A 27,634-nucleotide genomic window follows, 5' to 3' on the forward strand; every position below is an offset into this window, starting at 1 on the left:
ATGCCTTACAGCTACATCACCCTCACTCTATACCAAGTGCCTAAGTACAGTATAGCACCTTGCTTGGCACAAAGTATGTGCTCACTTATGAATTTAAAATAAATGTGACAACTGTTATCTGACAATAATATAAATAAAAGTTATTTTGTAAATTGTAATTAGCCAAAAATGGGAAGTAGCTCTTAGGAATATAACCATAATAAAGGTTGCTTTAATTTAGTTTAAATTATTTTATTGGCTTCTTTTAGTTCTCTAGTAGTTACAAACACTACCATCGTTAAAGAGGGTACAACCCTTCTTAGCATGTGCATTCCACTGATGGTCCTTGAAAACTTCTGACCTGTATTCCATGCTCAATTTAGTCAACTAACATTTGTTAGTGAGTGTGGTAGTCATTTGACTTGACTACATGACTTGAAATATGTATTATCTATAGGACAGAGGGAGAAAGATAGGACTTTGAGCTTTAGAAAAACTCAATGACTTAAGCAATTTCATTTCCCACCAGTTAGGAAAAAAATATCTAATCACAACTACCCCTGTGTGGCACAGTCCATTAAGCATCCAGCTCTTGGTTTCAGCTCGTGCATGATCTCAGGGTCATGAGATGGAGCCCAGCGTTGGGTTCTGCTCTTAGCATGGAGTCTGCCTGAGAGTCTCTCTCTCTTCCTCTGTGCCTCCTGCTCATGCTTTCTCTATCTCTCTCTGTCTCTCTCTAATAAATAAATCTTTAAAGAAAAAGACTATTTTGAAAAAATGATTATTGAGCCTATTTTATTAGCTTTTGAGACAGCTCCTCAACCCCTATTTGTGGTCTGTTCCAATGCTGAATCATCTTATTTTCCCTCTTACATAGCTAACAAAACTCTCTTAAAGCAATTTAGGCCTATTGCCTCCATTTGTGAAACAGGATATGTTCAAAGATAGGGTGGAAGCATGCATCTATTAGACACAGCAGAAATTATGTACTACTTTGTAAGCTTTACAGCAGGCTAGCACTAAAAATATCTACCAACCACACAAAATAAAACATCCTGCAAAGAAAGTAAACCATAGCCATGCATGTACTAAACATAAAAGAGAAGTACATTTAAGTGCACAAAAGTAATGCTGCCTGCAAAGAAGAATACAAATGCAGAATATTGTGGGGAGATGGAGTGGGATGGATTACATTCAGACACCAAAGTGAAAATCTGTATGGTCTTCTTTGGCGAGAAAATGGAATCCTTTGAGAATGTAGGATAAAACTGAAAATACTTCCAGACATGTGGATAGTTCCAAATATTTACCCTGGTACAGTTTTCAATGAGACCTTCCAACACAAATCTTTGGAGTAACAGCCCTGTTATTCATACTTTACAGACACGCTAGTCTTGGGGTCATTGTAGTGGCTGTTCTTTCATCCTGGAATGCTCTTCCTGATACATATGCCTGGCTCACTCCCCACTTCCAGTTTTTCCCAATGTCCCTTCTCTGTGAGACATAGTAGACCACCCTATTAAAAACCTACCATACCCATACCCCACCCCGTACTCCCAATCTTCATTACCATGCTGTAATTTTTTCCTTTTCACCACCTTCTAATACACCTTCTAATATACTTCTAATAATGATAAATGATATATCATTTATTATGTTTTTCATCTGCTATAAGTCCCATGAAAAAGGAAATCTTTTTTTTTTAATTCATTATTGTATCCCAAGGGCCCAGAACAGTGCTTGCCATGTAGTAAGCCCTCAATAAACATCTGTGGAGTAAATTTTTAAAATGTCAGCCCACAAATATAATCACAAGAAATAATTCCATCTCTCTCTCTCTCTTCCTCTCTCCCTTGCTCTTTCTTGCCTACATACACATACACATATATACACACACCTGCTATTAAGCCTTAATCTGAAAGAAAAAAAAAACTGGAAAAATTTTAATTGTGAAACTAGCAAGTTAAACTCCATAAGAAGGGCAGCCCAGGTGGCTCAGTGATTTAGCGACGCCTTCAGCCCACAGTGTGATCCTGGAGACCCGGGTTCGAGTCCCACCTCAGGCTCCCTGCATGGAGCCTGCTTCTCCCTCTGCCTATGTCTCTGCCTCTCTCTCTCACTATGTCTCTAATAAATAAATAAAATATTTAAACTCCATAAGAAGGGTAGCCCGGGTGGCTCAGCAGTTTAGCGACACCTTCAGCCCAGGGTGTGATCCTGGAGACCCAGGATCGAGTCCCATGTCGGGCTCCCGGCATGGAGCCTGTTTCTCCCTCTGCCTGTGTCTCTGCCTCTCTCTCTCTCTCTCTCTGATGAATAAATAAATTTTAAAAATCTCAAAAAAAAAAAAACCCATAAGAAAAGGAACAAGAATCAAAGTCTATTAAATATTTGCAATCTCCTCTGTTCCCTCATTATTCAAAGATAGGATGACGAAAGGAGAAATCAAGAATCTCTAGTTCTAGTGAAAACATGCTGTAGAGAACATGAGCTATAAAAAGTTATGATTAATAGCTTGAACATAACTAAAATACCCAACTTCACAAGGGCCAGAAAGTGCAGAGACAAGTGTAGCTGTTTCTCTCATCAAGAGGAATATGAGAACTAAAACTGACCCAACAGCCCTGTGGAGACGGTATGGTCCACAAAGACTCTCCACACAGACACACATCCTGCTACTACAACCAGCAATGATATCTGCATTTGGAGTTCTTCTCCTTCTGAACATTTACTGCAGTGAGCATATGATGCTAAAATAAAAGCATACGGACTTCTTCTAATCTAATTATTTCTTGAGAAAGAGAAATAACACAATCAACTCTGAAATAACAGATTTTGGAAAGACTGTTTGTTGAAAACTGTTGGAAATTCAGAAACACATGCTTGATTGATTAAGTGTTAAAATATTTATTAAATACGGAAATCCACTGCAAGAAAATGGAAGTTCTTCCATTGCACTGAAGCCTATGTCTAATGCCTGGTAGAGTCATCTCAACAAGAAGCTCAGCAAAGGTACTTAGGATCACAACTTATTTAAAATGGGACCCAAAACAATAGAATGATCAAGTGAAGAGCTAGAAAGTTAAAAAAAAAAAAAAAAAAAGAGAATTGAGAATGACTACATTTTTTTAAAGATTTTTTTTTAAAGATTTTGTTTATTTATTCATTAGAGACACATGAATAATCCTAGGGATCCCTAAAAATGTTTTTAAAAGCCACTGCTGGGGATCCCTGGGTGGCTCAGTGGTTTAGTGCCTGCCTTTGGCCCGGGGCATGATCCTGGAGTCCCAGGATTGAGTCCCACACCAGGCTCCCTGCATGGAGCCTGCTTCTCCCTCTGCCTCTCTCTCTCTCTCTCTCTGTGTCTCTCATTGATAAATAAAATCTTTAAAAAGTAAATAAATAAAATAAAAATAAAAGCCACTGCTAAAAGAGTGAATTTTACATGCTAAAAGGTACATGAATTATATAGTACCTGAATTATATGTCAACAAAGCTGTTATTAAGAATTATAATAAAGGGCACCTGGGTGACTTAGTTGGTTAGATGTCTGACTCTTGGTTTCAGCTCAGGTCATGACCTCAAGGTCCTGAAATCAAGCCTCACACTGGGCTCCATGCTCAGCATGGAATGTGCTTGTCCCTCTCTTTCTGCTTCTCTCCAGCCCATCCTCCCTGCTCTCTCTCAAATAAATTAAATATTTTTAAATTTTTAAAAAATATAAAAATTGTATTAAAAATTAGGATTATGTTTGTCATAAACATATTTCAAATGCAAAGTTTTCACAGAAGCAAAATGGACTTTTATAAAAACTGTTCCTTTTTATAAAATTTTGGGAGCCATTTTTTCCTCAGTGATCTCTTCCTCTAGATTTTTGCCTTCTGAGGCTCTTCAAATAGAACATGTTTTTTAAAAAAGAAAATAAAACAAGCTATTAAAATAGAGCGTCTTATCCTCTAATCCAATTCAATATATAGATTCCAACACTCAGCCTGGTTTAGGGACTTAGAGTCCAACCTTTATTTTTTTTTTTAAGATTTTATTTATTTACTCATGAGACACACAGAGAGAAAGGCAAGAGACATAGGCAGAGGGAGAAGTAGGCTCCCTGTGGGGCGCCTGATGCAAGACTCAGTCTCAGGACCCCAAGATCACCGCCTGATGCAAGACTCAATCCCAGGACCCCAGGATCACGACCTGAACGGAAGGGAAACACTCAACCACTAAGCCACCCAGGCGTCCCTAGAATCTAACCTTTAATCCCATTACCTGTTAGCCCTTTCATGTCCTGCTCTCCCTTCTTTTCCTCACTTTCTGGCTGGGAACAGCTCTGTGGAGGTTATAGACTACTGAGATCTCAGCTGATGCAGAGAGGTCTCCCATTCCAAAGTAATGAAGCTGCATTGTTACTTCTTCAATTTTAAGGAAACAAATCCCATCTGATGTTTGAACTATTGTGTGAGGGGGCGAAAAAAAAGAAAATTACACAGCACGGAGAGTATAGTCAATGATATTGTAGTAGCCTTCTACAGTTAGAGATGTTAGTTGCCTTGTGAAGGGAACAGAATAGTGTATAGACTTATAAAGTCACTATGCTGTACACCTCAAACTAAGCTAACATTATGTGTCAACTATAATTCAATTTAAAAGAAAGAAACAAGGGGCACCTGGTTGGTTCAGTCAGTGAATCCTCCGCCTTCAGCTCAGGTCATGAGCCCAGAGTCTGGGGATTAAGCCTCACATCGGGCTGCCTGCTCAGTGGGGAGTCTGCTTCTCCCTGGGCCTCTCTCTGCCCCCACCCAACCCTGCTCACGCGTGCTCAAAAGTGCACACTCTCTCTCTCAAATATTTTTTAATTAAATTAAAAATTAAAAAAGAAACAAGATTAATTTGTTTTGTTAAATTACCCAAAAGAATCCAATAACACCAAAGCTGGAACCCAGCATTACCACCAGGGTCCAAACTGTTCTACTTTCCAGGAAAATTTGAAAGGAACCACAGCTCTTACGAAACAATCCAAGAAACCCGGTGATTTGTGTACACAAGAAAGTGGGCACTGATTTCATACCAAGAAATGATCATTATGGAAGCTTAAAAAAAAAAAAGAGCTAACATTTATTGAGCTCTTACTAAATGCTCAGCGATAAGCTTTATGTGTATGATCCCCTTTAATCCTTGCAACAACATATGAACTAGGTACTGTTCTTAATTGATGTAAAAAGTTAGGAGTCTGCCAAGTTCACACAGTGAGCTTGTGGCAAAGGCAGGCTGGGAAAGCATGCAGCCTCATTTCAGGCCCCCCAACTCTTAAATCACTATCCTATCAAACTTTTGTAAAAAAAACTGTATCAGGCACTTACTTCACTAAAAATTAAGACACATTCTTTAAAAATCATGGATTCAAAAAAAAAATTCAAAAAAAAAATCATGGATTCTATAGTAGTGAAGTAATACACAAAGAATCATAAAGAAAAGAACTGATATGAGTAACATAAAAAGTTAATTTTGTAAAAGATACCATGAGAATGAATAGATAAGCCAATAATTTTTTAAAGTATTTACAATAACCAACAATAGAAAAGAATCCAGAATATATTTAAAATGCCTATATATTAGTAAGAAAAAGACAACCCAATAGAAAAATGGGGAAGTATATGAATAGACCATTTAGAAGAAGAAATATGGTCACCAAAGATGCTCAATCTCATTAGGTTATCAGGGAAATGGAAAGTAAAATAATCAGATGCCATTCATATCCATAATATTTTTATAACTTTTAAGTCTTAGAATTCCAAATGATTATGAAGACAGAAATATACAGAAGTCCTCATGCACTGCTGGTGAAGTGTAAACTGGTGTATCACTATGTCATCTGGCATTATGTAGAGAAGTCGAGAATGCACAAGCCCTAAGAATTAACAAATTTCACTTAAAAATATATGGCCCACAGAAACTCATGCACATGTCTATCAATGGTAAATTCTGCTTAGAAGAGTGAAAATTTGAAAACATTCTATAAATACCATTAACATAAAAAGAAATATATGATGGTAAGTTTATAACTTGGATGGAATGATGGAAAGCCAGACAACAATAAAAAAAAATGAATTCCACTATTTTACCTGCACCAACACAAGAAATTGAAAATCAATGTTGAGTAATAGCAAAAGAATATATAGGATACCAAAAATATATACATACATGATACCAAATATATACATGTAAAGAACATACAATATAGTAATATACATTGTTTCTGGATAAATATTTATATAGTTAAAGAATTTAAAAAAAAAAAAAAAGCCAGGAAGGATGCAGACTAATTGCAAGATAATGATTTCCCCTGAGAAGGATGAGGAAATGGAAGACAGGAGAGCATCAATTGAATCATAATGTTTACTTCTTAAAAACAAAACAAAAAAAACTATTAAATTTGTGTTGATTCTGTGTGATGAGTAAAAGAGTATCTGTCACATTATTCTATCTACCTTTTTTTTTATGTTTGAACTATTTCAAAACAGGAGCTTTTTTAAATTAAAAAAAAAAAAAAAGTACTAAAGTTGTCCTAAAGAAATTTTCATAAGAACCTTCACATGTTGATTTTGTAAATATCACATAACAGCTAAGGGATAAATAACACAAGTGTGGAGATGTCTCTAATACTGTGGCCAGCAAAATTACAAAAAATAAAAATTAATGGCTGAAAGCTGCAGGGAGGTTCATGTTGACTCAACTTTCTAAAACCTTTTAAAGGGATGTCTGAGTGGCTCAGTTGGTTAAGCACTGGACTTGATTTTGAATCAGGTCCTGATCTCAGGGTTGTGAATGAGACTCTGCTCAACAGAGTCTGCTAGAGATTCTCTCTCTCCCTCTCCCTTTGTCCTCCCTCCACTCTTCTGCTCAGGTACGTATACACACTCTCTTTCTCTCTTTCTCTAAAATAACTAAATAAATCTTTTAAAACCCATTAAACCAGAGCTTCCCAAAGGAAGAGGTGCCCTGGTATTAGGCTCACCTGCCAGGAATCCTTAAGACAGTTTTATTTATTTATTTGACACAAAGAGAGAATGTGAGTACAGGAGGGAGGGACAGAGAGAGAGAGAGAGAGACTCTTAGGCAGACTCTGAGCTGAGCTCAGAGCCCGAAGCAGGACTCCATCTCACGACCCTTAGATCATGATGTTAGCAGAAACTAAGAGTTGGACACTTAACCAACTGCACCAACTGCACCAACTGCACGACCAAGGTGCCCTGAAGTGATAACAGTGTTTTAACATTGACAGCGGGGGTGGCTGCACGACTGTTCAAAAATACTAATAAACTCGGAGTTGTAAACCCTTGCTAAATGGGTGAATTCTATAACATGTAAGTTATACTCCAATAAAGCTCTTATTAAAAATATACATATACAGGGGGATCCCTGGGTGGCTCAATGGTTCAGTGCTTGCCTTCCACCCAGGGCGTGATCCTGGAGTCCTGGGATCGAGTCCCACATCGGGCTCCCTGTGTGGAGCCTGCTTCTCCCTCTGCCTGTCTCTCTCTCTTTCTTTCTCTCTCTCTCTGTGTGTTTATCATGAATAAATATTTTTAAAAATTAAAAAAATAAAAATATATATACAATTAAAATATACATAATTTTGCATCTGGGTCAGCTGAAGTCATGAGAACTGTTAAAGTTCATTTCTATGGGCCAGCTACTTGATTCTAATTTTTTTAAGACTTTATTTATTCGTGAGAGAGACAGAGAGAGAGAGAGAGACAGAGGCAGAGACACAGGCAGAGGGAGAGCAGCCTCTATGCAGGGAGCCTGACATGGGACTTAATCCCGGATCTCTAGGATCATGCCCTGAGCTGAAGGCGGCGCTAAACTGCTGAGCCACCCAGGCTTCCTCGATCCTAATATTTTGATATGGGACCTCCTCACCAACCTATACCCTTACTTTCCTTTCTGATCTTACACCTTTCAGATCCTTCATTCACACCGAGATGTAAGTGCTTAAAGACAGCTCAGAGTACCATCCTTCCCTGAGTTCTCTACTTATACTAAAGGAACTATTCTCCTGCGGTGTTTATTCTGATTTAAATCAGATGTGCAGATCGTTTAGCGTCACAGAGATTTCAAGGAGTAAATAGTCTATGTAGGTAATATTTACCTCCTAAGAAATAAAGTAAATATTTTATATTAACTTGTTAGGCCATAAAACAGTGGTAAAAATTGGAGAAAAAAAAATGAAAATAAAGTATTAGAAAAGAAAGCACCTGGGACTTAAAGGGAAAAAAAAAATGTTGTACTTAATTCAAAACCCCAGTTAACAAAACAATCAAAATTGTAAGAACAAACACCAAGGGAACTTCTTGGTTGAATATGTCATACAAGCTCAGATCCATCAGAAATACTACATGTCACTCTCCCAGAAGACATGTGTCATTGCCTTAAAGAATATGCAGCTCCAGGCACCAAATGGCAAACTCTGGTGAATAAAGTCACACACAAAGGTTAAATAGCTTGGATTTATTTTTTTGGGAGAGATGAGGCTATAAACTGACATGAGTGATTCTGTCACAGTGATTAAACTGGCAGACAGACTGCAAAGCAGCCCTGGGTGGTGGAATGTCAGTATGCCAACCAGTGTTTGAGTTCCCACTGCCTTCCCTGGTGTTATCCCTTCTTACTCTTATGGCCCCATCTTTCCTAATAATAAACTCTGCCTCAAATCTGAAGCAAGAGGGATTTCAGTTCAGATGCTCACAGTAATGGGATCCTCTCAGAACCTGGGCATACTGAATACAGGGTGTCTCTGTTGGTTCAGCAAGAACAGATGTGGGAGGAAGAACAAAGAGGTCAGAGATAAGGCAAAGATGTGGAAGGAGGCTCATGCTGCTCTGGAACTCATCCCAACAAAACATTTTAATAATCTTGAAGAAAGAAATACTATAACTGTTGGAAATATCAACAGTACATAAAATAAGGGGCACCTGGGTGGTGGCTCTGTTGGTTTAGTGTCCAACTCTTGATTTTGGCATGGGTCATGATCTCAGGGTCGTGGGATCAAGCCACATGTTGGGCTCTGAACTCAGCACAGAATCTGTCCCTCTCCCTCTGCTCCTCTCCCACCCCTGCTCTCTCTCTCTCTCAGATAGATAAAATATTTTTTAAAAAGTACATAAAATCAGTAACATAAATGCTCACAGAACTGATTTTCATCTTTGAGCCAGAAAATTAAAGGCAGACCATAAATATTTACTGAGCATCAAGTATGCATCAGGCACAGCACTAAGCAGTGAAAAAATAGTGAGTCTCACTAACAAAGTTCCAGCCCAACGTTGCACAGTCTCTCAGGGGGGAATACCTTCTATTAACACACTTAATTGTCAGTTGTTCCAGTCCCTCCACACCAATATACACAAAAGCAGGAATAATTTTATGACAAGCCTCTGAGACAAGTTTTACTTTTACTATGCCTGTAAAAGTGCCTCGTCATTTCTTAATACTGAGGCTGAATACTGTGGCAATGGAGCGGCAGATCAGATGAGAAGAGTTTAAGAGACATGCTCAGCAAATGCAGAGGGTGGACTGAGCACATAACTCAGAGTTTTAATCCAGGGAATGATGAACAATGAGAACAAAAAAAAAAAAAAATGAATTTAGGAAGGCAATTAGTCCAGCATTAAAGAACAGCAGAGACATGTCATTCCACATCCAAACAAGATAAGGAATGAAGGACAACTGAAGGGAAACCAAAGAAACAAACAGAAAAAAAAAAAAAAAAAAAAAAAGAAAACCACACACACACACACCAAACAAACAAACAAACAAAACACAGGTTTAAAGGTAAGTGGTAAAATGAGAAACTTGTTGAACTATACCACATTTTCCAAGTTACAAAATAATGAAGTCCAGCAATGTGCACCCTGGAGAGTTCCCAACACTGAATGTAAATAATATTTCAGAGACTTGTTTTTTATTTTAGTTGCTAAGAGAAAAAGAGGAACTTGACAGAAATAAACCAAGGGTCACGGGGAAAGTGAACAGAGCAAAACTATGCCCATAGGAAAACAACAAATGGAAAGAGGCAACATGAAAGTCATAGAACCTGTAATGAGAGATGAAGAGAAAAGAACTGACCAGGGAAACCCTGACATAACAAGAGGAGTCTGGGGACATGAGAATGGAACAAGGCTCTGCAAAAGTCATGGTATCAATGACTTCAACCAGTCAACATCTGCTGTTGAACACTTGCTACGTACAAGGCTCTGGGTCAATGCTGGGAAGAAATGAAAATGAAGATGAGGTTGCATGCCTTCACTCCTTGTTTTTCTTTATGACTAAATTAAAATAATTTTTACCCCATCACCCTACGAAAACTGAAAACTCTAATGATTTCATAACAAGAACATTTAGGAGATATCCTAAACAACTCATTAACCAATAACCTCAATAGATTTCACATGAAATTGGTTAAGCAAAAATTAATAGCATTCTCTCTTCATTAATTATGAGACCCTAGGCCAGATCATTAAGAACTGTAAGAACACCATGCCAAGTCATAAAATGTGAGAACAATTTTGTGACCCTGAATAAATTCATCACCTTCAGTGATGTTCAAGTTTCTACCAAAGTTAATAAAAGTCTTAAGAAATAATGACTTAATTATTTAACATTAAGATAAATTTGCAAATGCATCTGTAAAAAAACAAATTCCCATTCTTCTTATTAAACATTTACCTAAGGTTTTCTTGGAAAGTGCATGAAAGTACTGAAAGTTACATAGAATCCTAAACTCACCGCGAAAATAACCCACTATTTATGTAAACAGAGACTGATACCATCACTAGCATGACCATACATGACTGACCTCAAGACCTGACCTTTACTGCATGGATCCACCAACCTTTGTCCCACGTTTTCCTTAAGTCTTCTTTCTAGCTTATCTTTTAACTTAAGCAACAGACCCAACAGGCCAAGCATCCCATCATGGAAACTCAAACTACTCTCTCAAGCAATAAGGACTGCCCTAAGAGCTCCAGCCTGCCAGACCACCCAGATCAGTTTGAGCTCAACCACTGGTTCATACCTGTGTGCATGGACCATGGAGTGAGTGCAGTTACCTCACTATAATGCTAAAATCTCTGCCCAAAAGGAGCACAAACCTCACTAACATAACACACAACCTATGTATAGGCATGTTTCCTTAAGGCACATGCACAACCTTATGTCTCCACAAATAAGGGCAGGACTCACCTTTCTGTATATTCATCTTAACCCTGAACAAAAGAAACCCAGTCAGCAAAGAAATCTTTGCTCAGGGGGTCATGGCTTTGGAACTTATTCCCTGTGACCTCCTTATCTGCTGCAAGTAAACTTTCCTTGGTGTAACAACTCTGCTTGGTGTGGTTCCTATCTGTAACTCACCCAGGAGTGGACTCATGTTAGTTCGATCACAATCCCAAAATTATCCAACTAAATAAAACAAACTTTCCAAATTCCTACTTAAAAGGACTATTTTAAGGACCTTTAACATACCTTTACTGAATGTATACAACATGGCATTCAAAATGAGCCTGCTGCTCATTTAGTACAAACTAAGTGTGATTTTTCAGAGCATGAAAAGCCATCAATCTTTCAGTAAGCCTCATTTCCTGACCCAGGAGAGGCAGAGTCTACAGTCTGAATTACTACACAGGGCAAAGAGTGGGCCAGGTAAAGTCCTCTCCCACTAGCCTGCAGACATCTCAAAATGACCAACAGAGTAAGAAAGGAGGAAGAATGAAGAAGAATAATAGGAAGAAAAAGAAAAGGAAGAAGAGGAGGAGTGAGAGAAGAAGAAGAAAAATGTTTCTTCCCTCTGAAACACTTAAAACTCATGGGAGGATGAAATCACAGGTACCATCAGAGCATGTCAGGCTAAAAAACACCAGGTGTCCTTAAAAACACAAGATCTATTTTTTGTTTCTTTGCTTCAAAACACACAAGATCTAAATCAAGAGTAGAGCTAATCACTAAAACCTGTCTGTCTAAGATTAAAAACTTAGATCGTGCCTCAGACTGTTTCAGGGAGCTCTAGTTGAGCCAGGAAGATATTGGACCCAACATAGTACCCCCAGTTATCTTCTCCCTAAAAGTGCTTTGTGATCTCCCAGAGCCTTACCTTCCACCACACTTTTATCCACACCCTGCTCCTGCCCATGTTCTGATGACCCTAGATCACTGTTCACCCAACTGCTCTTCCAGCCCACTTTAGTTCAATACTACCATGTGTAACCTTGACAGTTCATTATGCTCATGAGGATCCATAGCTGGGTTTTGGCCAGACCCCTGACAGTATGTTCTAGAGGCATTAAAAATACACTAGGAGATTCACAAAAAAATCTACAGAACCAGGTTTTGTGAAGTGCCAGCTGCATCTGCAGCATCTTACTATCTAGCTCAAAGAAAGAGAAACCACGTAAAGCAAAGCGTGAGCTGTGACCATGAGTACCAAATCACGTGTACCAGACTCTTGACCTCACTAGTGGAGGAAATGAAGGCAATTTCTCCCAACCAAACCTATTTAAAAGGAAAAAACAACAACAAAATAAGAAGAGCAACTGACCAACTATAGAGGTATAGGCTACAGACACGAGTCAGTGCCAAGTCGAATAAGTGATCAATCAGGACTTCTGCCTCAGGTAGAAAATTTTAAAGCCACTTGCAAAACGTGAGCTCTTGAAGCCCATCTTCAGGAAAGCCTCATTGATTTCTTATCTTCAAACAGTTATCTACTGTTCTTTACTTGGGACCAAAAAAAATGCAGCAAAAGGACAACTATTGCTCTGGTACAAAATTGATTTTTAAAAAGGAGAAAAATGTTGATTTACCCTTGCTGATACATGAATATGATTCTGAAAAATCTCTTCAATACAAAGAAACAAATTGCTGACAGTGTGGGGTCAGGGAGTGGATTAAGTTGTTTATTCCTCCTCTTCCCAGTTGTAACTACTGATGCTTCTGGGTCATGGTATGGCATTTTTTTATTTTTGAAATCAAATTACATATAATAGTCTGTTCTAGGAAAAACAAAACAGATTTTGATCTTAAAAGCAAATCAAATGATGAAATTCGAAATAAAGGACCACTAGAAGTCTAAAATCATTTTTTCATATATGAAGTATTTGTATTTTTTAAAACATAACACATTGAAAAATAAGTAAAACAATAAAAATACAGCACATTGAACTCTATTTTAATCATGTGTAAAATAATTACAATTATCCAAAGAGGCTATAAATTCAATATCTGAAGACTAAAATTAATCCATATATTCATTCTTTTATATCCTATCCAGTACCAAAGAGGACTTCGGGTTGTTTACATGAACACTTACACAATAAAATACAAATTTTAAGCAGATGAGGAAACTGGGGAGAAAGGAAACTTCAAGAAATATTTATTAAGTACCTACCCTGTGCTAGCAGTGGAGATGTCGTGAACAAACAGACAAGATCACTATTCTCATAGTTTTATATTTTAGTGATGGTACACTGGAAGAAAGACAATGAATAAGTCAAACATTAAAAAAAAGGTCATGAAGGGGTGCCTGGGTGGCTTAGTTGGTTAAGAGTCTAACTCTTAATTTCGGTTCAGGGTATGATCTGATGATTATGGGACAGACCAGCAGCATGTGGGGCTCCTCGCTCAGTGTGGAGTCTGTTTCAGATTCTTTCTCCCTCTCCCTCTGCCCCTTCCTGCTAGCATTCACTCATACCACCACCCCCCCACCCCCCGCCAAAATAAGTAAAAAAAAATGCTTTAAAGAAAAAAAAAAAAGGATGGCAAGTGCTGGCAAGTACTAAGAAGACAACAATGTAACATGCTGTGAGAAGAGGGAGTGGGTAGGAATTCTTCAGAAAAGTAGATGGAGGAAACCTGAAATTACTTTTTCTATGCTTGAATATTTTTTTTAATTTTTATTTATTATTTATGATAGTCACACACAGAGAGAGAGAGAGAGAGAGAGAGAGAGAGACAGAGGCAGAGACACAGGCAGAGGGAGAAGCAGGCTCCATGCACCGGGAGCCCGACCTGGGATTCGATCCTGGGTCTCCAGGATCGCGCCCTGGGCCAAAGGCAGGCGCTAAACCGCTGCGCCACCCAGGGATCCCCTATGCTTGAATATTTTAATCTAAGTATAGCATGCATAATGAAAATGTGTACAGATATGACTTTTCATATTGATAAAGTATCCCAAGTCAAAGGATACTTCGGATGACTTGAGCTGAAATGGGGATGATGCAGAGTACACTGATGAGCTCGGATGAAGCTGGAAGGAAAACTCATGCTGTGACTTTGGCTTTGGAGGACAGCACAATTTGCCTCTAAACTTCTAGCATCCAACTCAAGGAAAGAAACAATTACATGACTGATCTGGCACCATCCATAAAGTTCCCCAAGACTTCAACTAATACTGTAATTGAATTCTCAGGAATATTACTTACAATATCCTTCAAAATATCCTTTAGAAAAAGTCTGGAAAACTATTGAAGAGTTCAGGGATGCAAATGAGAAAACTGATACTGATTCAGATATGAAACTCTTATGACTAACTTAAATCCAAAAAGATTTAAGACAAAAAAAAAAATCTCTTAAACTTAAGGATACACAGAGCTCCTCAACCCTGCGTACAAACTGGAAATCCACTGGGGAGATTTTTTTAAAAAATACTCTCACCTCAGAATCTCAGTAGGTGAGGCCAGCATTCTATGGAGGAATAGAGGATAATTCCCCATAAACAGTTTCTCTTTTTTTACCCCATAAAGAATTTCTTGTAAGTAAGCTTCTGGCAGATAAAACTCCAACAGGTACTCAGAGTACAGATATTCTCTGCTGACATTTAGATGCAGATTCAAATATTTCTATGCGGTTAAAGAATATCTGAGGTAGAAGTAGAAATTATACCCATTTCTCGAAATGATGACACAAAATAAGCATTAAAGATGACATCAATTCACCCCTGAATGAAGTTAGCAATAGAGTAGACTTGAGCAGGACCAAGAGTTCTTAAAGAAATGTTGGGTTGACTCCAACACAAAGATGAATGGGTTAAATGTTAAATAAGCAGTATATATTACAAAAGGATTATTTTACTTGGATCTCTAACATTTTCTTTGAGAATTCTTTTCTCAACTCTACTGCTTATTGGTTATATGACCCTGGGCAGGTTAATTAGCTTCCTAAAGTCTCAGTAGCCTCAGTGATAAAATGGATATAATATCTACTTCATAATAAAAGATAACACATAAATCACTCAGCACAGCACCTTGTATATGGTATATTAATATTAAAAATAATTCTTATTTTTCAATTCTTTCCCTCAATATTTGCTTTCTAGGGCTTTTATTACCTAAGTAAACACATCCAACTAGATGTTCACAGAAGCTATCATTTTGGTTATTACTGATTATGTATCTCTTTCAGCTGAAGGCTTTGACATTTGGGACTGTGGAGCTACTTGCTCTAGGAAGCAACAAAAGATATTCTGTCTCTTTTCTTCTGAAGAAAGGAATATGGATCCCCGTTTAGCATTTAAAGTTTCTGTTTTATGCAACTTTGATCACAAAAGGGTATACATAATTTTAGTATTGACTGATGAATATTAAAATCTTCAATTTACAAAAAAAAAATCTTCAATTTACAAAGAAAGATATAACAATAAGTATACATATCTGATTCCAAAACAGAATACTGGCCCTTCAAGAGGTGTTTTTCACCTTTTAAATATAAGTATCTTGGGGATCCCTGAGTGGCTCAGTGGTTTGGCGCCTGCCTTTGGCCCAGGGTGCAATCCTGGAGTCACGGAATCGAGTCCCACGTCGGGCTCCCAGCATGGAGCCTGCTTCTCCCTCCTCCTGTGTCTCTGCCTCTTTCTCTCTCTGTCTCTCATGAATAAATAAATAAAATCTTAAAAAAAAAAAAACGACTACATAAAGATACTTAATATTTATTTTTTAAAAAGATTTATTTATTCATGATAGACATATATATATATAGAGAGAGAGAGAAAGAGACAGGCAGAGGGAGAAGCAGGCTCCATGCAGGGAGCCCGATGCAGGACTCGATCCCAGGTCTCCAGGATCACGCCCTGGGCTGAAGGTGGCACTAAACCGCTGAACCCAGGGCTGCCCCTATGTAGTCATTTTCAAGTTAGTAGATATGATGCATTCCTCCTGTGTTCTGTAAGTTGCAAGAAATATATACTTCCAATGGGACAAATATAAGAAATCTTTGACCTCACTGCCATTGAATGACATCTAAATAAATGTTCTGGGCCTCCTACCATAAGGCCAGTTAAGCACTGAGGTTAAGCAGAGCCAGTGCAGTGGAGTTAAAGTGCCAGGATTCAAATCCCTTCTCAGCTACTTACCAGCTTTGTGGTCTTACAGCTGGTATTACCGGTCATATGATTCTTACGGGACTGCAGTGAATTAATGTGTAACATATACCAAGAAGTGCTGCACACATAAAAAGTAACCGCATAAGTTACTGTATATTAAGTATTTTAGTGTCTATTATAACATGAATGATAAAAGTACTATAAGCACTTCTCTCTTTTCCTGTTTTCTATTTCCTTCCTCCTCACCATTCTACTTAATGTTCCTATCTCTACTGCTCTCCTTCCTCCTTTAATTAACATCCTTTTCCATTTGGATCTTATCCATGAAACGTAATGATAGATGTGGCCTTATTTGAGTACACTGACCTTACGGATTCTTGCTCTCAATGAGCCATGACAAGAAAGCAGGCCTCTGTCCATGTACTTTTAGGAAGTGCCCCTTCATTAAAAATGATAGAACTCTTGGTATTCTTTGAAATTTGAGAAGGCAAATACAACTGAGAATGATTTTTATCAACCCATAAGCTCTTAGAGTCATTCATAGTTTTCCAGGTATAGCTGTAAACAACTGATGAAAGATGGGTTCTTTTCATACACTGTGAGATCATTAAACAGAACTTCAAAGATGCCCAAAACATATAAACAAATTGGGATCTCATAGAGTAAAACCAAGACTTAAAGAAAACTCCAACAATCCTCAATATCATTTTCTTTTAACTATTCAATTTTAAGAGATGAATGCTGGTAGGAGAATAAAAATATGCTGGAAAATGTTTCCTTCCTATTTATAGCAGCAAACAAAGTTTTGATTGGTGGCAAAACTTTATCAATATTGAGCTACTTAGGTTTAACAAGTGCACATTAAGAAGAAAAAAATTGTTTGTGCTAACCTTGCAAAAGACTTCCAAAGCTGTAATTCCTAGGAGCCCTTTTCCGCCAGAGAAGCAAAGCAGTCCCACAGACAATTTACCGTGAAGCTGACTCAGTGCTCCCAAGTGAAACAGCACAATTTTAAGTACAGCTCATGCATGCTTAGGCATATGTATAAATATATTCATAAAAATGGAGCACACTACTAACTTGCCATCTTGCATTACTGATTATCAAAACTATGATAAATTATAGATCTGTTTTTGGTACCTGACTACTTGAGAATCTACAACACTATCAGGAAAGAGAGAAGTAGCCTATCTATTCAATGACAGCAAAGACTTCTGACAAAAATAAATTCTGCTACTTGTAGAGAAATATAATCAACTGGATGAAAAACTGAAAATCTATGAGATGAACACACATCAAAATAAACCACCTAGTAACCTATTTTTGATGCTACAGTAAATGTCATGCTTGGCTAGCAATAATTTTTTAAAAGTAGCCATTAGGTGCTTTTTCTTAAAAATAGCAATTAAGTGATTATCAGTATGAAACCATCACTAAGGCTCAGTATGTACTATGTTGCCCATATAGATCCCCAATTGAAAACATTTTATCCATTTATCCACAAACACACAATTCCTTCAGCACAAATAACTTCAAGTCAGAAGAAGAATAATTTGAATACTCTAGTTCTGAGTGCTATTTACAGGACTGAAATTACTTTAGACTAAGTAGACAACCCTGAGGACAGCAAGGTTATCCACAATCAAATATACTTTCTTTGACTATCATTTCTGGAACTTTATGGCAAAATAACCTTTCCTAACCTTGGGATAAAAATAAAGTATGCATTCAAGTAACTGGCCACGTAGTAAAGAAATCTTTTATCATATGGACTATTATCAACAGAATTATTATTTCACACCAAATTATCCATATTTCCCTAAAAGCAAAAGAAAAATCTCTTCCAAACGTACCAAACATATAAGTATTCTTTTTTTAAAAAGATTTATTTATTCATGAGAGACACAGAGAGAGAGGCAGAGACACAGGCCGAGGGAGAAACAGGCTTCCTGCAGGGAGCCCGATGTGGCACTCGATCCCAGGACCCTGGGATCATGACCTGAGCCAAAGGCAGATGCTCAACCACTGAGCCACCCAGGTGCCCCCCATAAGTAATCTTCTCTACCTAGTGACTGAAAATTGAAACTAGGACACATTAAGAGTAAAATTAAGGTGTTTTATACCATAATAGTTCTTGTGAGCTTTTTGAAACATTAAATAATATATTCCTGGTTTCCTTACTCTAGGTCAATGGCTTTATCTTACTAGGTAAGAAGTAGTTCCTGAATTAGGTTACATGACCTGCGAGGTCTCTTCCATCTCTAGGACTGTTAGATTCCACTTAGTTATGTAAATTTTAGTAATTGTAACTTACTTCTGGGAATGTGTTAAATTCGGATAATTAGGGCACCGTTTTTGCATTAAAGTGATGTCATAAAATTTCTAAATAGTACTCGAACGGCCTGAGGGAGTAAATGTTATTTAACAAAAACTCATATAGTGCTTACAATATACCCAGCATTGTTCTAAGTGCTTTATAAGCTCATTTATACAGTATTTTCCATATATTTAGTAACTAAACTCTTGTGAAGCTTAATGAGTATGTGAATTAGCATTGACCAATGAGCAAAAGTGAACAACCACTTTCACTTACTCTTTGAAATTAAAATTATTCATTTTTAACAATTAGGATTATCCCTCAATATTATGAATTTGGTCAGTTAATTCTTCTTCCTCAAGTCCTTCAATTGCTCCCAGGACAAACCAAATTCCTCCAAAAATCATAAAGGTACTGCAGAATCTACTCTCTGCTTTCCTGTTTTGGCTCATCTGTACCTTAAATCCTAACTATGTGCACTTAACAAAAATGTGTCCTGCTCCCTATATGTCCATCTACTTAGTGCCCCTTTGATTTGATACGCCCATCATCTTCTCTTAATCTGGCCAATTCCTACTTACCTTCAAACCACAGCTAAGATAGCACCTCCCCAGATAGAGCCCCCTGACTACTCACCTGGGTTAAATACTGTGTTTTCTCTGCTTCCATAGCTTCCTGTGATCACCTCCAGAAAATCACACAGAAGGGCAGAGGATAACTGCTTATCCATTCATACATCTTTCCACTTGTCTATAAATTCCTTAAAGGCTTGAACTGTGTCTTTTATCTCTAAATCCCCAGAGCCTTGTACAAAAATTGATACACAGTATGAGCTCAACTAAATAAATGCCTTTTAAATACACAAATCAACAAATGAATATGAGAGTTTTGTGAAATGATAGAAAGGCATCCCAATTTTATTCCTGAAGAAGAAAGGAAATTGCTAAAAATATCTATGGGTAGCTAAGATGCCATAATTTTACCTATGTAATTGCCAAGAAATAATAAGGGCCATATATAATCACCTTGAGTTTTTAGGTCCAATGTCAGTCCTCAATGAAACCAAAAATGGAGGAAAACTTAGTTCCCTAATCATAGGAAAATTTGGCATTTGGCAATTAAATCTTAACAACTGTAACTGCCAGATTCAGACCTAGTAGTCAGCAATTTCTAACTGTAGTTTAAAATGCATGGTAAACAGCAACAGTCCCCCAGCTAATCCAGACATCCAACCAGATGCACTGAGTGTACCTCACAGGGGCCAGGCACTGAGATAATAATAATAATTACTTTGATGAGGGGCACCTGAGTGGCTCAGTACGTTAAGCGTCTGACTCTTGATTTCAGCTCAGGTCATGATCTCAGGGTTGTGAGATGAAGCCCACAAAGGGCTCTGTGCTGGGGCATGGAGCCTGCTTGAGATTCTCTCGTCTCTCTCTGTCCCTCCCCCTCACTTGCATACTCATGAGCAGAATCTCTCTCTCTCTCTCTCTCTCTCTCTCTAAAAAAAAAAAATACACATATATTTAAAATATTACTTTGATGATAAGACAATATCTTCACTTTCAATCCTGATGTGAATAATCTCTTCAACTGTTCAACCTAATTCTACCAGTTTATCTACTCCTCACCAGAAGCCAGCCATTCTTCTCAACTGTGAGGTTTTTTATTGTAATAAACAGAAATTGCACAGACCCAAAGTATCTTCTGCCCCAAGTGGAAAAGCCTATGATCCAAAAACTGCCAGAGTAGTGCTCCATAAATGGAAAGAAGGAAACTGGCCAAAGATGGTGGTCTTTCACTAACACAGTAAAGGGCAGAGGGTACCTAAAGACACCACCAGCACCAGGCAGAGACTTGGAGTTTCCAGGTTCAATTCTGCAGTTTTCTTTTTCTTCATTTCTACTTCCTTCTGTTGCCCTTTCTCTCCAAGAAAGTTTTTGTGATTTGTTTTAATGTACTGACTCTCTCAGCAAAAATTCGGACTGGGAAACTACAGGATGAAAGACCCCCCCTATCTTCAATGAATAAATTGCAAGGAAAAAAAAAAAATCAAGGAAATAGAGAGGGAAAAACTACAGAAACTCAAAGGGACGCCTGGGTGGCTCAGCGGTTGGGCGCCTGCCTTTGGCTCAGGTCCTGATCCCAGGATCCCGGATCAAGTTCCGCATCAGGCTCCCTGCGAGGAGACTGCTTCTCCCTCTGCCCGTGTCTCTGCCTCTCGCAGTCTGTGTCTCTCATGAATAAATAAACAGATCTTTAAAAAAACAAATAGACTCAAAAAATTAATTGCCATCTATAGACATGATTTGGATCTTGGATTAAACAAACTCCAATATAAATGTGTATTACATTTATATATATTTATCAAATATACTCACATACAACATATTTATATATATAATATACATTTATACATTAGGTATAATATGGTTACATTTTTTGAAAGAATCTTTTTGAAAGTACAAAGTTTTTATGAATGAAATCATATGATTTGCTTCAAAATAATACAAGAAGGGAAGAAAATAGGTAGGAGATAAATGAAACAAAACTGGCTATGAGTCACTAATTATTGAAGGTGGGGGTTCATTATAATCTATTTTGTGAATGCTTGAAATTTTTCATAATCAAAAGTTGTAAATGTGTGAGAGAATATTCCTCCACAGAAATAATTCTCACTGAAAAATAAAAGTGCCCTTTGATTCTTGAGTTTTACTATGAAAACAAGTCAAAATGTAAGGAAAATAGGTATTTATCAAACATTAAATTAAATAATGGAATCCTTCATTAAAATTTGACACATTAGATTTTCTACTACCATAATCAAACTTTGAAGGATATTACTGTAGCCCTTTAAATTAATTTCTTATATGAAAATTTCAACAGAGCTAAGCCCTTGGCTACAAACACAGATGGCATTTTTCTATTTTTACATATTTTATACATATAGATCAAATGCCATAACTATCACAGCATCAATGTACAGCTTTTTTAAAGATTTTTATTTATTTATTTATTCATGAGAGACACACAGAGAGAGGCAGAGAGATAGAGGGAGAAGCAAGCTCCTTGGAGAGAGCCCAATGCGGGACTCGATCCTTGGACTCCAGGATCATGCCCTGAGCCAAAGACAGACGCTCAGCCACAGAGCCACCCAGGCATCCCTTTTTTTTTTTTTTAAGACCGCACATCTTAAAGTATTAATAAAAATATTTACACATGTGAAAATGTTCAACCAGCCTTTAGATTAGCAAAGTTTACATTTTCAACCACATGAGCAAGTCCTACCACAATATGTACTTAGAGGTCAATGAACTGTTTTGCCAGGTTGATTGATGTATGTGAATATAAAAATTGCTCACAGAGCCGGAAATAATTACCTATCTTAGCAAGTAAGTTCAAAATAGTTTTCAGGCATTAGCTCTGGATGCGTGATATTGATCTAAATGTGGGTAGACGGTAAACTTAAAGAGTATTTCTTAAACATAGTTTATAAATGTCCAGTAAACAACACGGTTCAAATTACACTAAAGGATTGCTACCAAAGAAGAAATGGGGGAGGAGACGCCTTTTCTGAGAAGTGGAGGTGAATGGGTCCATCTCCGGTGTCCAGAAACTGAGTGAGTTGAGAACACTGCAGTTTAGCTTATTTTCACAGTTTTAGTTAGGGATTTCTAGGTCTGTCTCTTGATTTTTTTTTTTTTTCTACAGTACTAACCTTGGTTGAAATCACGTATGAAGTCTTTTCGAGGATTAAAACAAGCACCACAATAATGGTGATACAAATCCTATCCAAAGCCTATAACCCTTCTTGCCTAAGCCCGGCTCCTGCCCGACAGAGGGGAGAGGGTGTCCACCCCTGCGCTCAGAATGCCGCACTGCCACTGCCGAAGACATCCCGCCCAAACTCCGCTCCAGCAAAGCTCCGGCCTGTGGTTCTTTGGGGGGGTTGGCTCCCCCCACTCCCTTCTTTTTTGCAGAGAGCGCCATGTATGTCTCGCAAGAGGACTGCGCTGGTTTCAGCGAAGACGCTGCATCTCCAGGGCGACGGAGAGCAAACGCGCGGTAGGGTGGGCCAGGCCGCGCCCAGCCCCCGCCCCCGCCCCCGCCCCGACCGCGCCGCTCACCTGCCCGCCGGCGGCGTGGCCCCGCACCCGCGTGTCGAGCGCGTCGTGTCCAGTTTCGTCGTCGCCGCCCGAGCGGTAGAGGAGCCGGAGTGGCACGATGCTCTGGCGCTCCAGGAAGCGGTTTTCGTCCCTCCTCTCCAGCTCCGTCAACGAGGCGTCTCCTCCGGGCAGCAGAAGGGTACGGAGGGAGTGGGGAGACAAGGGGAAGATAATGACCCTGACCCACACGGACTCTTCCCTCCCGCGGTCCGACGTCTCGGCGATGCAAATCCCGCCGCCCCCTCCCTCCCCGTCCCTGTCTGGGGAAGACGCAGGGACGCCAGCCGAAGAGCCCTGGACCAGCTCATCTGAGATCAGCCAGGATCGGGCCCAGAGGCACAGCACCCCTTTCCCATCCTCCGCATTCCTCTTCTTCAGAAGAGGAAAAACAGGCATTTGACCGAGGGCTTCTAAGGCATCCGCGCGCCCCCACACATGTATTTTTGCTTCACTTCTCACCACCCTTCCAAATAAAAAAAATCTCCCCGCGCACTCGGGAAACGGGGACGGCCGTCTCCAGCGCGCTAGAGGTCTGCAAAGACTCCTGGAAAATGGTACGTCCCGAAGCCACAGAGGGAGGCGAACTTACCTGCCCGGCCGCAGCGCGCCGGGGGGCAGGTCCCCAGGGCGCAGAGCAGCAGGAAGGGCACGGACGCGGCCGCCGCCGCCGCCGCCGCCTGCATGGTGCTGCCGTCAGCCCGCCTCGCTCCAGACGCTCAGCTCCTCATGCCCCTGCAGCAGGGTCCGGCTCCCGGGGCCCGCGCCCCCCGGCTCGCCTCGGCCGCCCCCTCCCAGTCCCGGCCGGTGCTGCGGCGGCCGTGGCGCTGCAGCCTCCGCCGCGGCGCTGCCTCAGTGCTGCATTGTGCTCCGCGGGCGCTTCCGCTGGCGGGGGGAGCGAGCGAGTGCTGCATTGGGCGGTTGGCTGTAGCTAAGTGGTTTCTAGCGCCTCCCACCTCATCCCATGGCAAAGACTCCGGCGGGCGACGAGCGCTCAGCAGGGAGCGAGCGCCTGGTGCACTCGCCCCCCGCGCGCGGGCAGGGGCGCGCGCCGGAGAGTCAGCTGGGAAATGTAGTTCTTTCCCCGCGTCCCGCTCGTCTCCACGACGGTGCGGACTGTCGCGACCTCGTGACCTCGAGGTCCTCTAGAGCCGGAAGAAGGGGGCGGGGAGGGCAGAAGAGAGGTCATCGCTGCCGGGCCTCCTGGGCACCGAAGCGTCCCAACTGTGCAGCTGCGAGAGCCGGTATCTTCCCTCTGTGCGTCCGCAAAGAACCGTAATAAGGTTTTCCAGATTCAGTAGTTCCTTAAATTATTGTCAGCTGCATGGCAAATTAACCATTCATCAAATGCTGATGGAGGACCTACTGTGTGCCCAGTGGCTCACGAGGACACCACCGTGCACAACACCAAGTGTAAGAAGCACGTGCGTGCTCTTAGGATAAACGCCGTTGTTTACCTTACAGTGTGAACGTGCCCTGGCAATGCTTAGAGGAGGATCACTAACTCGGCCCGGCGAGTCATGGAAGGAGAACATCGCGAAGGTCTGCGCAGACACTGGAAGGGGGTCTTGGATTTAGCCCGAGTGTCCAGGATGTTTTGTTCTTTCTCTGATCTCTGCCTGAAGGAGAACCCTGAAGGAACTATCTCTGATCTCTGCCTTTCGGAACCCTGAAGGAACTATCCTAACCTCTGATGGGGGCTGCTATAAAGGACAATTTTGTTCTGAGTAGCAGTGTTTCTCTTATAGGGAAATTTGACTCAGCTGCAGCCAGGGATACAAGACCATTGGACCTAACAGGCTTCACGTTTTATCATTTCAACTTAAGTACTTTTGCTGCTGATGGATGGAACAGAGAGAACTTACTATTCACCTCAAATCTCTATTAGGCTGGATCTGTACTCTACTCTCCCGTCTTGCCCTTGACCCTCTTCTTTGTGAAAACCAGACTGGAGGAACTCTATCTTCCCAGGCTGCTGATTCCATTTTTTCTCTAATTCCAACCGTTAGAAACTCTTGAGGATAAGACAGTCATACAATAATTATCACCATAATTAACACTTGCGTAATATACAGTTTTTCTGAGGTCACGTTTAATGCCGTTTGAACTTTGGATCAGCAATTGGATACGTAGTATTCCCATTTCAGAGAGGAGGAAATTCAGGCTCAAACATGCATCTTGCAAATACTGCAACCACTGGCTGCTTGTAGCTACTTAAATTTGAATTAAGTAAAAGTAAATACATTTTTTAAAGAGTTTCTTGGGAAATTCTGATACCAGATTCCTTTTTTTTTTTTTTTTTAAGATTTTATTTATTCATGAAAGACAGAGAGAGAAGCAGGCTCCCTGCAGGAATCCCAATGCAGGACTCCATCCCAAGACAGGGATCACACCCTGAGCTGAAGGCAGCCACTCAGGTGCTGAGTCACCCAGGCGTCCCAAAGTAAACAACTTAGAATTCACTTCCTCAGTCACATTAGACACATTTCTATACTGCCTGTGACTAGCAGCTACTGTACAGTACAGTATAGAAATATAGAACATTTCCATCCCAGACAGCTCTATTGAACAGAAGTGGTTTAGAGAATTTAAAGGACTTTTCCTAAGGTCCCATAGCTAGTTATAGAGTAGGCTGGATATCTTGCTTTCAGATCTGAGTCTTTTCCCACTGTTCCCTGGTCAAAACTGTGTTTTTGTAGCCTCCGTCCCAATTCTGGTCTTATAAAGCATGCAGAAGAATATTACATATGATGCTCTGTGGAGATGTTTTTTCTTTCCCCAGTGGAAAAAAACTTTACCTCTGCATCTTGTGACATGTTTTCAGGTTTCCATCATGATGATTTGAAAATACACTCCAATATGTCAATGTCCCAGCTAAAGTGTGGTGTTCATAATTAAATACAACTTAGACATAGTTTTATAAGCAAACAGTAGAGAGGAGAGGTACTCCCCCCAGCTTACACTCTTTTTCTCTCTCTCTCTAAAATAGATAAATCTTAAAAAACAAAAAACAACCACCCAAGAGCCTGGAAAAGCCGATTATCTTCATCATCTACATAATAGACCTAAATTCTTAACTCAATTCTCTTATTTGGAATAATTAATTTTACAGGTTTTATAAATATTGTGCTGTTCTAAGTATACTCCATATTTTTTACTTAAGGGTCTCTTACTGTTACAAGCAATGCCTCACTGTGCATCTGTTGTGAGCATTTCTCTAAAACAGATACCAGAATGAGGAATTGCAAAAGTCCATAGGGTTTACACATTATTTTAATGAATAAATACATGCCTTTAAATAACTTCATCTTCTTGGCACAGAATGGACATCCTGAGAGGCGAAGTAAATGAGAAGATACCTGTGCTATGAACTACACAGTTTCTCCAAGGCATGTGTTGTGGTGGGGAGGGGCAGGAGTAAAGTTGTCTCCGTGACATTTCAGAACAAAGGTTCTCATCCTATACGGAGAGAAAGTCCTTTGAATCTCTTTATAGTAATGTGCTTCTGGCCACATCTTGCCTATTTTCTATGTACTTATATTTGATATTATATGGTTTTTAGTGAATTTTTTGATTCCCATCTAGTTAATTAACACATTCATCACCTCACATATATTTTTTGGGGGGGATGGGAACATTTAAGTTCTATTAGCAAATTTCAATCAGTTAACACAGTGTTATCAAATATAGTCACCATGTTTTTTTACACTGATTCTCAGATATTATTCATCTTTTTTTTAAGATTTTTAAGTTTATTTATTCATTAGAGACACACAGAGAGAGAGGCAGAGACACAGGCAGAGGGAGAAGCGGGCTCCATGCAGAAAGCCGATACGGAGTTCGATCCCAGGACTCCGGGATCACACCCTAGGCGGAAGGCAGACGCTAAACCACTGAGCCACCCAGGGATCCCCAGATATTATTCATCTTATAATTAAAAGTTTGTACCATTACCAACCATTCCTTATTACCCCCACCTCTCAGGCCTGACAACCAATTTTCTATTCTTTATTCTGTAAGTTCAACTTTTTTTTTTTCTTTAGAGTCCACATATAAGTGATGCCGTGCAGTATTTGTGTTTGTCTGCCTGGCTTATTTCACCTACTAAAATGCCCTCAAGTGTCATCTATATGGCAGGATTCCTTCTTTCTTAAGGCTAATTTTCTTTTTCTTTTTTTTTTTTTTTAAGATTTTATTTATTTATTCATGACAGAGAGAGAGAGAGAGAGGGAGAGAGGCAGAGACACAGGCAGAGGGAGAAGCAGGCTCCATGCAGGGAGCCTGATGTGGGACTCGATCCTGGGTCTCCAGGATCACACCCTGGGTTGAAGGCAGAGCTAAACTGCTGAGCCACCCGGGCTGCCCAGGGCTGACTAATTTTCAATTGTATGCATATACCATATCTTCTTTATCCATTCATCTGTTGATGGACATTTAGGTTATTTCTATATCTTGGCTATTGTGAATAATACTGCAGTAAATGAACATGAGAGTGCAGTAGTTTTGGAGGAAGCCCATATGCCCCAGCCCTGCCAGTCTTAACACCAAGAGTTAGGAGTTAGAAAGTTAGAGAAAACTAAAGCCATGGTTTTTTTGCCCCTTTATGTTAACTCTGATTTATAGGGCCACTTGTACTTCTGGAGTCTGGATTCACAGATCAAGTTCAAACCGATCCTTATGTCATCATCAAGATCCGTGAGTGGTTTCTTGGTATTTCTGTTAGTTTTGTACATAGCCTCTTAGACAGTTTAGTTCTTTAGTGTGCGAATGCAAGTAAGTTGTAATATTAGGAAAACTTTTGTTAGT

At 39.7% G+C, this 27,634-nt stretch overlaps 1 protein-coding gene across 27 annotated transcripts in view; it reads right to left on the reverse strand.

Annotated features, from left to right (window-relative positions):
- The window catches only part of ADAM22 (ADAM metallopeptidase domain 22), a 218,741-nt gene extending 194,890 nt beyond the window's left edge, over positions 1-23,851 (reverse strand). For 13 of the 27 annotated variants that reach the window (XM_077857076.1, XM_077857074.1, XM_077857079.1 and 10 more), the window contains exon 1: positions 22,793-23,405. In XM_077857076.1, the coding sequence (XP_077713202.1) occupies positions 22,793-23,227 (435 nt within the window). In that variant the 5' untranslated portion in view covers positions 23,228-23,405. The other 14 variants (XM_077857087.1, XM_077857086.1, XM_077857077.1 and 11 more) reach the window with 9 other exon arrangements.
- Positions 23,852-27,634: the final 3,783 nt, after the last annotated feature.

The sequence above is a fragment of the Canis aureus genome, chromosome 18 (genome assembly GCF_053574225.1).
Source record: "Canis aureus isolate CA01 chromosome 18, VMU_Caureus_v.1.0, whole genome shotgun sequence".
NCBI lineage: Eukaryota > Metazoa > Chordata > Mammalia > Carnivora > Canidae > Canis > Canis aureus.